General features: G+C 43.1%; 1 protein-coding gene across 13 annotated transcripts in view; it reads right to left on the reverse strand.

Moving 5' to 3' along the window:
* HNRNPM (heterogeneous nuclear ribonucleoprotein M) overlaps window positions 1–13494 on the reverse strand; it is a 45476-nt gene extending 31982 nt beyond the window's left edge. For 3 of the 13 annotated variants that reach the window (XM_043466417.1, XM_043466416.1, XM_043466410.1), the window contains exons 1-2: window positions 13305–13494; window positions 4371–4540 (exon numbers count right to left, since the gene is read on the reverse strand). In XM_043466417.1, coding sequence (XP_043322352.1) covers window positions 4371–4540; window positions 13305–13417 — 283 coding nt within the window. In that variant the 5' untranslated portion in view covers window positions 13418–13494. Of the gene's footprint in view, window positions 1–4370; window positions 4541–13304 lie in introns of those variants that run through there. The other 10 variants (XM_043466409.1, XM_043466408.1, XM_043466419.1 and 7 more) reach the window with 10 other exon arrangements.

Here is a 13494-nt window from a genome sequence, read left to right on the forward strand (position 1 = left end):
GTTATTACCTACCTTTATTTTAAAATGCTCCAAGAATTCATTGTTAACCAACATTTAGGTGGATTATTAAAAATACTACCTCAAGAATAAAACACATGATGAGGATAAGAAAATGAGCAACTCCCAAAGAACTCAGGTAGTCCCTTGGAGCAACTTTGCTCTAACACTCCTGCAACAGATATCTTTGTATCAAAGTACAGGGGCTAAAGCTTCACTGAAGAGAACTCATATGTGAAAAGGCCTAAAGCGACTGGGGGAGGAGCTCAAAAGCATGTTATCAAACATTCACTCAGCCAATGCTCAGGGAGCAATTCTAATGGAGGGGTGCATGGAAAAAATGCATATTTTAACTTGGAAAGCGTGTTTCTTTGATATACAGCTAACTTGAATCATGGCAAAAAAAAAATTATTCGATACAATGAATACTCAATTCATGGACAAGTTAGAAAAAATGATTAAGCACATTCTTGCCGCTAATTCCACACAGCAGAACACTGCCTCTCTAACTTGACCAAAACCCAACAAATAAGACAGGCAGGCGGCACTGTTAAGGTTCGATCCAAGTACCCACAGATATGAATGCTGCAGCAGCAACAGACCTTTCCAAAACGCAGGCGGAATATCCAACAGAGGAAATCATAAAGGAGCCAGAGAGACTTGGTAGGGATTTTTACTTAAATTGAAAATAAAGTTCTGCTCTGTAGACTCACAATGTAGATTATCACTGAGAGCCAACAGAGACTTACTATTGGACTATACTTGCCCTCTGGGCCTAAGTTTTCTGTCAGCTGGAATTTGAAATTTACTTAAAGTGACGCATTCAATAAAAACAGAAGGATTAAGTGCTTAAGAAATCCTTGCTTACACAAGTTAAACTGACTGCTGCTACCCTGGAGATTGACTGGGAGTAAGCTGCACCGCTGGCCTTCTGTCGTCCTCACACTGCGCTCCGGCTCAGTCCCGCCAGGGTGCAGCCGCCCCACCTCCAGGCTCAACCATGAGCTTTCCTCAGGCACACAGGACTTCTCTAAAACGGTGCATAACACTCTTCAAGCTTACAATTCCCAAGATCAATCAATCACCCTTTGCTCACAGAAGTCTTAATTTTTCACCCAGACCTTACGGTCAAACACTCTTGAGATGTTCATGTCTACCAACATTTGTCAAGTGATGAAAACCAGGCAGTTGTGAGACTGTTCAGTCACTCTCAAACCTCGTCTGGCAGTCTCCAATTCAAATTTCCTCTTACACTGGCTCTCAGTTTTTGTTTCAATCCACTCTTCAGTGTTCACGAAGTCATCTGTTCCACATAATATCTCCATTAAAAATAAGCATGATCACAGGGACAAAGGAAAACATGAAGGAGCTAAACAGGCTGGGTAGGGACTTTTACTTAAATTGAACATAAAGTTCTGCTCCTTAGACACAATGTAGATCTTCTTGAGCCAACCAAAAAACCTCTGCGCCTTCGGGACATGCAGAGCAGGAACAGGGAAGCTCAAGAAAGGGTGAGTTCAGTTCTGTGGGCTGTTTAATCCACCTCCCTGAATGGTATATGATGGGAGAGGGGGCAGCGGAAGCAGCCTGGCACAGAACAAAACAAAGCTCTCAATACCTCTTCTCTTTAAAACCAGCAATGCTGACTGCACGAAACTGCCACCAAACAAGCTTTGTGATCCCATCCAGGGGAAAAGGCACCAGTGGCCTGTTCACATAAGACATGCATTATTAACAGGCGCTGTTTAAAGCTAACAGAGAAGATATACCAGGTGTCCGAGGAGCAGGAATTAGGGAGGGGTACATGATGCGTGATCATCCTTAGAAAAAAGCTCCTGTCTTGCCATCTCAAAGCTACTACCTGAGTTCTGAGATGCAGCTATTATAAGTAGTGCTGCAATGACAGAGCATTTTTCACATTTCTAAGCCGAGAACAACTAATTCTAGCCATCCCACTAGTTTCCTGATTTCATCAGGAACAGACCTTAAACTACAGACTGATAGAGTGGTTGGATCATAACAGCCCACTATTGTGGTTTGCCCACTTCAGAGACTGTCCTGAGAATAATACTTTTAGACTGTAAGAGCCTCTATCCCCAACCTTTTTCTCCCCTGTGCAATCACAAGTCTTCTAAAACCTTAAAACATTGTGACAGATTTTAAGAAAATATTTCAGATTTCAAATAATCATTGAAACATATTTTTGGTATACCAAGACATGAATTAAAATAGTTTTAAAAACCTCAAAACAAAAATAAGAACATTTGTACTTACATAAACAGTAAGTTTCTTTTGACTTCACATACTGAATATAAGATTTACCATAAAAAGATTACCTTTCTCATATGAATCCCTTTATCCACAATCCAATACTGCTAAAACTTAATTAAACAGAAAGGTAATTAATTTAACCTGTACAGGGGAGCGCGAAACAAGAACATTTTAATGTTTATTAAAAATAACTGATTTACTGCACACCTGTAATTCTAAATTACACCACCAAAAATACACTGAAAGGGCTGAGCCAGGGCATTCATAGCAGTATGCCAGGGGAATATGAGAACCAGTTTGGAAGTATCCGAATAAATCACCAGGCTGGCTCCACACTTAATACAGTGCAAAATAGGAAGTTGAGGTGAACTGCTTCTACATCCAGAAACGTCATGGCTGCTGCTGCTGCTGCTGCTACCAGCTTTAAGGCTCCCAAAACTGAATTACTGAATGGTAAAGCAGTAAAAATGTCACCTACTTTATCCATCATGTCCCAAAACTGGTTCACACACTCCTAAAAATGAAAAATAATTTGGCCTGCAATCTCTTACAAAGTTCTAACAATTGCATTTTCAAAGCCACATTCCTGGTTCTTGGAACTACTATACCTTATTATCAATGGAAGTATCCATTCAGCGGTTCAACCAAATCGCGAGAACACAAATTTGGAGGTTATTCCAAAAACTAATTCGAATGAGACCCAACTGTGCTGTACAGAAATTCTAAGCTTTATTGAAGCAGCAGTCCCAAAAACCAAGAACACTGCATCTGGGATGCCTCGTGACACGCTCCTCAGACAAAAAGAAGAAACTTCACTCGTGCCCTAGGAGCACTGGCAGGAATGATTTGGCTGATCAAGGCAGGAAAACAAACCTCACACCAGAACGTTTTTCCATCCATGTTACCTGGAGAAATACTACATGGGAGCAGCCTACATGACTGTACAGAGAGGTTCACGGTGCCTAATGCTTCTGGCATGTCGTGGTTGAATTAAATGATGGGACCATGATGGCAGTGGGCCATTCATAATTTCAAAACCCAATGCTGGGAGCACCAGTACACATACCAAAATGGCCTATCCAAGTGGCATCTGTCTGTCACTGAAATGTTAATCATTTGACAAATCAAGCTCAAATCTCTTTACATTATGAATGCTCCAGAAAAACCAGTACCTTTCAGCCCTTCAAAAAGACTCCAGTTTAAGAATTATTTGATTCTAGGTTTCCCATGTGGGTAAGGGTGAGGGGAGACCTCCAGGCCTTTAGACAAATGGTTCTCTATCAAGTTCATCTAAACCAGGGCTGAGCAATCTCTTTAGCCCTGTGTGCCACCAGCAGGGCCCAGAATCAGGAAAAGACGACAAAAGCAGCCGAACAAGAGTGTAACGAGGAGGAGGACACACATGGTGTGCAGGAGGTAGAAGCAGAGGACCATGGGGGCAACCAACCGCTGAGGATCTCCTGGTGGCAGCAGAGCTTCAGTTGCTTCCTCTGCCCTCAACCAGACTCTGGACACCAGGGTTGGGACTGGTGGGTGCCTGAAGGCACCAAATTACACAGCGAATGCTTTATTCTGAGCTACCCAACTGCCAATCGAGTCTGTGTTTTCCTCCCCTGGTTGTGGTTTTATAATTTAGAATCTGAGCAGCACACATTCCAGCCACCAAATTTTGACCCCAGGAAGACAGCCGCAAAATTTAGACAAACTACTACCTTCCCGCCAGAATTTTAAAAGAAAAATGGAAAAGAAAAAAATTTCTCCCAAATAGGAAGAATTCAAAAAATTTCCTTAATTCCTTAACAAAGAGGCTCCCCTCAAGCTTAATTGAAGCCCTGTTAACCATACTAAGCCAGTGAAATCATTCGTAGGCCAAGGGATCATACAAATGCCCCCATTTGACACACAAGTGCATGACCACAAAAAAAAAAGAAAAGAAAAAAGAAAAAAGGTAGGGTGGATGGGAGGGGGCTTAACTCTCAAGCCTGGAGAGAACACATGCTCTATTCAGAACAGCTTCCACTGACAAAAAATAACCAAGGAATTAGCCACAGAGAAGATGACACACCAACCTTCTGACCCTACTCAACCACCAGTACCATTACCTTTTTCTTTAACCAGGTCTTTAAGTGACTGCCATTTCACATCAAAAGGTATGTTTGTAATGAAGGCTCTGTATCTTTTAGTTGGATTGGCATATGGCTCAAAGCGATTGCCTCCTCTTTTTATGTTTTTCTCCTTCCTCTTCTCATTCTGAGCAGGTCGTTCTCCTTCACTGAATTCAAAAGAGAAAAAAAACATTCACAAGTTAGCACAACCCAAAAGACAATATTTGATTTTCCAGGCAAATTATCCTGGCAAATTTGCCTGATTATCCCAGGCAAAGTTACATATAACACAAGAATATTGATTGGAGTCACTCAAACTAAAGCGGTCCATAGAGCTAAAAACTGCAGTAGTACACTCCTGAAAATCCATCCATCAAAAAAACCATTTCCAAGACAAATGTGCTTTCCTAGGCCTTCACACATTCCTGTGGGGCTCTAACATAGGGGGCAGGGAGAGGCCATCTCCCTACCTGAGGTGCTTTAATTCCAAGACAGAAACAGGAAAACAGAAGGGAAGGTTTATAAGATTTCACGGAACCCAAAAGAGGTGGTACACATAGGCCCAACAAACTTCAGCCCTACAAAGTAACTTTCATTGTTGGGGGGGGGTGGTGATTTTTTTCAGTGGGGATGTAAAATGGTGCAGTTACTACAAAACAGTTTGGCAATTACTCAAAAAGTTAAAACATAATTACCAGAGGACCGAGCAATTCCACTCCTAGGCAGTATTATTCACAGTAGCAAAAGGTGAAAACAACCCAAGCATACACCAAAAGATGAACGGAATAAAACAAAATGTGGCAGATCCAGGCAATGGATGGAAGATTACTCAGTCATTAAAAAATAAAAAGGAATGAAGTGCTGATACATGTTGCAAAAGAGATGAACTTTGAAAACATTATGCTAAGTGAAATAAGTCAGGCATAGAGAAAAAAAGAAGAGGTTACCCAGGACTGGGGATAGGTGGGAATGGTGAGTTACTGTTTAGTGGCTACAGAGTTTGTTTGGGATGATAAAAAAAAAAAAAAAGTTCTGGAAATGGTGAGTGAGTAGGTACAACACTGTACCTAATGCCATTAAATTGTACATGTAATCATTTTAAGATGGCGGAATTTACATACATCTTACCATGTTTTGTTTTTTTTCAAGTTTTTTTTTAAGGGAAAGAAACCTTTCTCTACTCAACTCCATTACTTTGAGGCTAGGGAAACTCAAGTCAAGCAACTCTGGTAGGCAAAAAGCAGACAAACAATCCCGTCTTTGGCAGAGAAGGGTGGATATTTTTTTGGCGGAGACTTTCCTGCAATACTCTCTGCCTTTGTGTGTGAGGTGCTCCCACGGATTAGCATTTCTAAACCCTACAGGTGTGGCTTAGTGTGAGCAGGAAAAAAGGTTCACAAGAAATGCAGGCTCCCAAAGGACAGAACCAGACAGGCTGGAAGCCCGGGCCAAAGCCCAGGAACTGGCCAGAGTGTGTGCACAGCCAGGGCAAGGCTGGGCCGGCTGAGCAAGACTGTTCCCTGAGCCCCCGTGACCACAGGTGGACATCAGTGAGAGCTGACCAGGAACTACCGGGGAGCCAGCAGCCACAGAGGTCCTCTTGTGCATCAAGTCCAGCACTGTCTGCTTCCCAAGCCCTCTGCTTTTCTACCAGTGAGAATTGAGGACTCCCACAACTAGAGATTCCAGCAAAGACTTTGTGATCCATGACAAAAAAAGCAAAGAAAACAAAAAATCAAGACTATGGTATTGATGATTTACAAAACCACCTTTTTAAAAATAAGGGTTGATCTTTATTCCAGGATATGTCTTCCCTGCAGTGGGGAATGGCAGCTGGAGGACTTTCTTTCAGTGTACCAGGAAAAATTAAAGTTAGCAACTTATTTTAGTCCCCAAGTTATTTTTTTTTAAAAACTGGTCCCTCATAGCCAAATACAAGTGTGCCAAGTGTTAAGGAAAGCAACTTCCTCCATGATCTATCTAATCAATACCAGTATCAACATGCCATCAACAGACCTCCTTCATGGGGGCTGGCAGATGGCAGAAAGGGATAGGGTCACACAATCCCTGGATTCCTAAGAATTCTTTACTCTGTCTACCCAGGCTTATGACAGACTCTCCTTAGGCTGACTGCACACCACACACACAGTCCACCTGTCTACTCCATAGGAAAGCCCAGCACCAGGGCTGTCAAACAGCATGCGTCCATGCACCTTACCCTCAGCAGATGAGGATAAGTGTTACAATTAATAAAACGGAGATCAATTTTCATTTCATGGGCCTAACTACAGAGGGTCTATGGGTAGGAATACATCGTAACAGAATTGGTTTCTTTTGAAGCCCAAATATTCTTTCAGCAACATTAAAAAACATTATTCTGACACAGGGTCCATGACACAGTTACAGTTTCAGCCTGTGTTTTAACAGACTGTTATAAGTTACAAATCGTATAAATAACTCATTACAAGACAAAGGTAACAAAGTGTCTAGGCCAAATTCAGCCCTGCAGCATTACTGCTAAGAATAAACTGCCCAATCTAACCACAGAAGATGGGGATTTGGTTTGGGGTTAATCCACACCACAGGGCTCGCCATCCAGAAGGCAGCTCATGTGGGTTACGCCCAAGGTATGCCCACAGCACCACTATACCCAAACGCTTCTCCAGCTAATCATTTCCTCTCTCTCAGAAGTTTCCTCCTAAGTGAAACAGGTAAGAACTATCTCATCACTTGCAGTTTCTTAAAAAATTGACCTTTTCAGAAATATAATAATCACTATCAACTCTATTCTTTACAGAATAGTAGAGAACCATCCTCAAAAAAACCCCACATGACACATATTCTAGTACAGATGGTATGATAACTGAACAAAATCCCACTTTTAAAAAATGTTCAATTTTTTCATTTATCTTCTAGACAGAATTAGGGGAATATTCTTCTAGCCCTAAAATATATGTAACACAACTGTAAAAACCTTTTAGAAGTACATTTTTACAGGTAGGTTATCATTTAGCTACACTAATGAAAAACTTTTATCCTAAATACCCCAAATTTAGGATATTATAAATTCAAAATGTTAAAACACACCTACCATATGTTATCCACAACTAGATACTTAGCCAAAAGAAAATTAATATATCCATGCAAAAACTTATACCTGAATGCTCATAGCAACATTATTTATTCCAGTTTCCCCAAAACTGGAAATCTAAATGTCTACCTACTAACAGGCAGACATCAAGCTTCCCTGGTGGCTCACTAGACAAAAAAAATCTGCCTGCAAAGTAGGAGACCCGGGTCAAACCCTGGGTTGGCAAGATCCCCTAAAGGGAATTGCTACCCACTCCAGTATTCTTGTCTGGGAAATCCCATGGACAGACGAGCCTGGCAGGTTGTACAGTCTATGGGGTCACAAGAGTTGGACACAACTTAGCAACTAAACCACTACCCACCAACAGGTGAAAGAATCAGCAAACTAGGATATTCATATACTGAAATACTATACAACAATAAGTAATGAATTACACACAACATGGATGAACCTCAAAATAATTACACTCAAAGAAGCCAGACAGAAGAAGCGTACATATAGTATGACTTCATCATGTAAAACTGTGTGAGAAAATGTAATCCAGCAAACTAATTTACAGCAGATTCTCTCAGCCTCAACAGTATGAACATTTTAGGCCAGAAAATTCTTTTGTTGTTCGAGCCTGCCCTATGTGCTGCAGGATCCCTGATCTCTCCCCTAAGGGAGGCCAGAAGCAGCCCCATTCCTCAGATCTGAAGATGAAGGAAAAAAAAAAAAATCCCCACGACACTTTCAAATGTCCCCTGAAGGGAAAGAAATCTCCCAATGAGAACCACTGATACATATTGATGTGGAGAGCAAACAGCTGCCTGGATGTGGGGGAAAGGAGGACTCAGAGGATTACCAAGGGGCAGCAAAAACTTTTACAGGTTATAACTATTATTTTCATTCAGTGATGGTATCAAATTGCACACTTCTAACCTGTGCAGCTTGTTGTGCCAATTACACATTTTTTCAAGTTTCTGCTGGTTTCTCAAATTCCAAATCTTACTCCAAGGTAACCTGACTTGTAACTTCTACATAAAGTTAACAAATTTGCAATCTTTCAAAGAAACTGAAGTTACCTAAGACAGCTTAATAAATGCCTTACCAATAGTCTCCTTGCTATCTTGCTTCCAATTGTCAATAAACACCCCAGTTGATTCTGGCACCCAATTATCTATCTGAAGTTTAAAATAGACCCAGTATGTTAAAAACTTTTCCTGACATTCTATTAACCTAATTCCTAATACATCAATAAAGATAAGCCCAAAATACCTTAAGAAGCTTCTGAGTCAGTCAAGGAAGATTAATTATGATTAATAGCTTTGGAACTGTTTTATTGACTACTTTTTGAAGATTGATAACTTACCATGTCACTGCTCCATTGTACTGGAATTATACTTTACATAAAGATCACAACTAAAAAAACAAAATACTGAGTGCCTAATCCACAAAGAGCTGCTACATTCACTATGTAAAACAGTAAATCCCTATTCTCTCTTATGCCTCCACAGCATTCCCATGTATAACGCTCTCCTAACTCCTGGAGTTTTTCAATCAGGAGTGTAGTCTGAAACAGCAACTCCAATATCTTGAAATCCTGACCACATCTCCTGAGGGAAAAGACCCCCCTCAACCTCCATATTCCCTTGAGAACTATCCCTTATGTAAAATGATTCTTCACAAAAATCCTTTCAATCCTGAACTCCACTAATGTATTTAACTTGTAGAGAGCACTATTCTAGCTCCAGGTCTACCACGGAACTACCCACGTGACTTCAGTTCTTTACCTCTATGGTTCTTTACCAGCAAAACCAGCATAACCTGTATTCATGCAGCTCACAGGGGTGCTGTGAGAATCAACAATCAGCCTAACAAAAAGCAGCTTGGTAAATGTTCAGTGCAATTATCTAAGAGGGTAGTACCACAGGTGACTAAGAGGTACGGTCATCTTAGTCTGAACCCCAATGTCACCGGCTCTTTGCCAGGCCTCAGTTCCTTCATCTGCGAAAGGAGTTACTATCCACAATCACAAGTTTAAAGGAGAGGCTGGCACACTGTGACAATGATGTATTTTTGTACCAAAAACTTTCTGTAGAATGATTCACTCCTTGCATTCTACCACTGCACATACTGATTAGACTTTAAGCCCACTAGGGCCGTGGCTAAGGAAACCTAAACACTGTACTTGCTGTTTAGCGCAAGTGTTTGACTAGGTGTAGCGTCTGACTCTTTGTGACCCCAAGGACTGTAACCCACCAGTCTCCTCTGTCCAAGGGATTTCCCAGGCAATACTGGAGTGGGTTGCTGTTTCCTTCTCTAGGGGATCTTCTTGACCCAGAGATCGAACTCCTCCCTGTCTCCTGTATTGCAGGCAGATTCTTTACCACTGAGCCACCAGGGAAGCCCCCACTGTACTCATCACAGACTATCAAAACAGTAATTCAAATTTCACCTCACTGACTGCAAAACAAGGTAATGGGAGAGTCTATCTGAGAAATCCTAAATGAAACAAGCAACCTAATCTTTGCAGACTAGTAGTCCCCCAGCCTGGCCTTGAATAAAATGAAAAAAGCAAAGAGCTAGCAGCATGCATTCCAACAATACAGAGCCCCATTCTAATCCTGAGCTCACCATCAAATGTGTCTCAAGATTATTACCAAGCATACAAGCACTTCTTAAAGTACAGCACTCAAGTCACCGCAAAGCACAAAGAATCTGGTTTAAAATTAAAAAACAAAACAAAACCAAAAAAAAACCCCACTTCAAATGTCTGTTTACTGAGAGGTTACCAGGGTGGTGCTGTGGAAACAGCAAAAGCCTTGGAGTCAAGATGGCCTCCCCCAGATTCTTAGGGTCAATTTCTTTAATCTGAATTTTCTCGATTAAAAAAAAAAAACCAAACCTTTTCTTGACTGTAAAATAGTGTTAACACTAACCCTGCATCCCCAGAAATTTATACTAAATGCAAATTTTTATTTTTAAAATAGCCCATCTCTCACCTTTCCGATTCGGCCACAGGTTAATCTGGAAGTGGAGTAGGTTAAGTCACTGATTTTAAATGTATGGTGTAACCTCTATTTTTAAACAATAAAATTAAAAAAAAAAAAAACTAAGTCTATGTGTCCCTCTAAAATGAACATTTTTACCCCCAATACACTCTCTGAATCTTGACTGTACTTAGATGGAATATATTTCTCATCAATATAAAAAGAAACAGCCGGCTTACAGCTGGGAGAGAAAAGGAATTGCAAAACAGGTTGTGCTTTCCATGGTCCTCATGAAGCTTGCAGTCTCTGCCTTTTCAACTTACAGCACACACACTCCACTCCTGGTGGAGACAAGGTGAGAAGAATCCAGTCTCACTCATTTCCCAGCCCGCAAAAGTGGCTCAGCTGGTAAAGAATCCACTTGCAATGCAGGAAACCTGGGTTCGATTCCTGGGTTGGGAAGATCCCCTGGAGAAGGGTAAGGCTCCCCACTCCAGTATTCTGGCCTAGAGAATTCCATAGGCTGTATGCGGTCACAGAGTCGGACACGACTGAGCACTTTCACAAAATCACAAAAAAACCTCTCGATAAAAATCTGAACTCCCTAGTCTGGAATTCACTGCCCACCAGCTGGCCCCCAGTGCTCCAGCAGTTTCAGTTCTTTATAAAGTGAAAGGAACATGAAGTTCTTTACAAATATATATCAAATATGTCAAAATCCTAGTCTTTGAACACTCCTCTCCAAAGATCACCTGCTTCTCTCCAATGATCACCTTTCATCCTCATTCTCCTAGGGGAACACCTGGTCGCCCCCAGCCGCTTAGGGTTGGGGGAGGGGAGTCCCTCCAAGCTCCCCAAGCCTGGTAACTCCTTTTACTCACTTTAACACAAAAATATCCATTGGCCCTTCCCTATGAGCAGGGGGACTGTTTTCTAAAAAGCTCTGCTTTAAAATCTTCCCGATGCAAAACACACACACACAAAAACACCCAAAATACAAACTTTTCCAATGGCCCTACAGAGTAAATCTAAGTGTTCCTAACTGCCTAAAATATTGTCTATTTAAACAGTCTCAGACTGAGGTTCTTCCAACAAAGACTTTTTTTTAATCTCTGAAACCTTCAGATTCTTTCTGAAGGCCATGTTTTATGTTCGTTTGTCAAATGAATCAGTCACAAAATGACTATTTGGAAATGGACTGTGGAAAATGGGAAATTTGGAAAATGTACCCCAGATGCTATAATCTGTAACTAAGAACTTCTCACCTAGCACGATTCTAGCAGCACTCCATCCTGTGATAACTGCTTTGAAAGAAAAAAGAAATAAAGGACATAAATGTATATCTTAAAGGCCTCCAAACACGGTCCTCAAAAATCCTACCAGGGTCCCTTAAACAAGTTATTTTAAAAAAGTCTAAATATGAACATGTCCCTTTCCAGAGTTTTCAATAACAAGAGTTGGGAATACTTCTAGGATGCCTTTCTCTCGATTTCCAAGGACCAGTAACCACGGTATTCCCCACCTCAGGAGAGTATATATAGCTAGTATTTAGTGAGTGTTCATTAGCTAAATACATTCACTTTTAATCCCCATGAACTCTAATTATACACATTAAAAATTCGTGGGAAGGCAAATCCATAGGAGACAGAGCGCATAGCACAGGTATCCAGAAGAAGTGAATACATTAAGTAACTGTTTAATGGTTACAGTTTCTATTTAGGGTGAGGAAAAAGTTTTCAGCGTGGATATACTGGTGGTGATGCACAAAACCGCGAATGCACTCGATACCACGGAATCGTCCACCTAAAAATGGCTGAAACTGTAAATTTCACCAGATTTTTTTGTTTTAATGTATGTGGGAAATCAAACGTGTGCCCAAGCCTTCCCCTCACCTCCCCCTACAGTTGGCGGGCGAAGGCAAAATGTCTTTCCGCACCTCTCAGGCGACTGTAATCAGAATGAGTGCGGTTCACCGGGGACACAAGACGATGCTTTAAAGCTTTAAGAAAACTTTCAAAACCGAAGACATGAGACAGAGCCCCCAATAGGACTCGAAAGGGTGGCCGAGTTTGGAAATGAGTGAACCCGCCTAATGATGCAAAATCTTCCTCTAGAACACAGAATATGTTTCTCTTTTTCTTTCTTTCCTGTTTCTCCGGCTGAACACTGAACAGCAGGTCCGATCGCTCCACAAATACCTACTGCGCACCTGGGGAGGAGCTGAGGGACTAACTCTCCGTCGGAGCTTGGGGCAAGGGGAGGTTCCGACCCGGGCACTTCCCGCGGGGCCGGGAGGGGGGGAGGGGAACCGCGCGCGCCGGGGACGGGGGGAGGGGGAATCCGGAGCCGTCCTCGCGGTCCTTCCCGATACCTACCCGTCTCAGCTACCGTTTACCGGGACCGACCGCGCGCGAGGTCCTGCGTGCACACTCTCTTCCCCTATCCCCCACTTTACGGATCGGGAAACTGAGGCCCCGGACGACGGCGAAGAGCCGTGAAGCCACGCGCCCAACCAAGGTCACCCGACAGGCCAGCAGGTCGCAGACTCCGGGTCTCGTCGGCTCTGGGGCCCGCGCGCCATTATCCCTGCGCGCAGAGGCCGGGCCTGAGGCCTCAGCGTCGGACCCGGTCTGGAGAGACCAAAGGAGCTAAGGCCCGATGCCTGGGAGAGAGCGGTCCTACAGGCGTTCACGGGGCCGCCCGGCTTCACCCCTCACGGCCTGGGCCGCTTCCCCTCTCGGCAGACCCTGAGGGGAAAGAAAGCCCAGCCGAGGCCGCGCCGGGAGGAGGCCCCAACAGATCTAACGGAGCCGCCGCCAGCCACAGCGAAAGCGCCCAGCCTGAGACAAGGAGCCGTGAAATACTCACCCTTTCGGGCCCGGAGCTCCGTTGCCGCTTGGCACGCCAGGCGCGCCGCTCTCCTCCTCCATTTTGGGCTCCGTCGCCGCCACCTCGGCCGCCGCTTCGACCCCTGCCGCCATTTTCTCCGCGTCTGGGCTTTGTGTGAGCGAGAGGGCTGCGCGGCGCTGCGCCTGCGTGCTCACGTGACTCGGCGCAA

This window comes from Cervus canadensis, chromosome 4, assembly GCF_019320065.1.
Source record: "Cervus canadensis isolate Bull #8, Minnesota chromosome 4, ASM1932006v1, whole genome shotgun sequence".
Taxonomy (NCBI): Eukaryota; Metazoa; Chordata; class Mammalia; order Artiodactyla; family Cervidae; genus Cervus; species Cervus canadensis.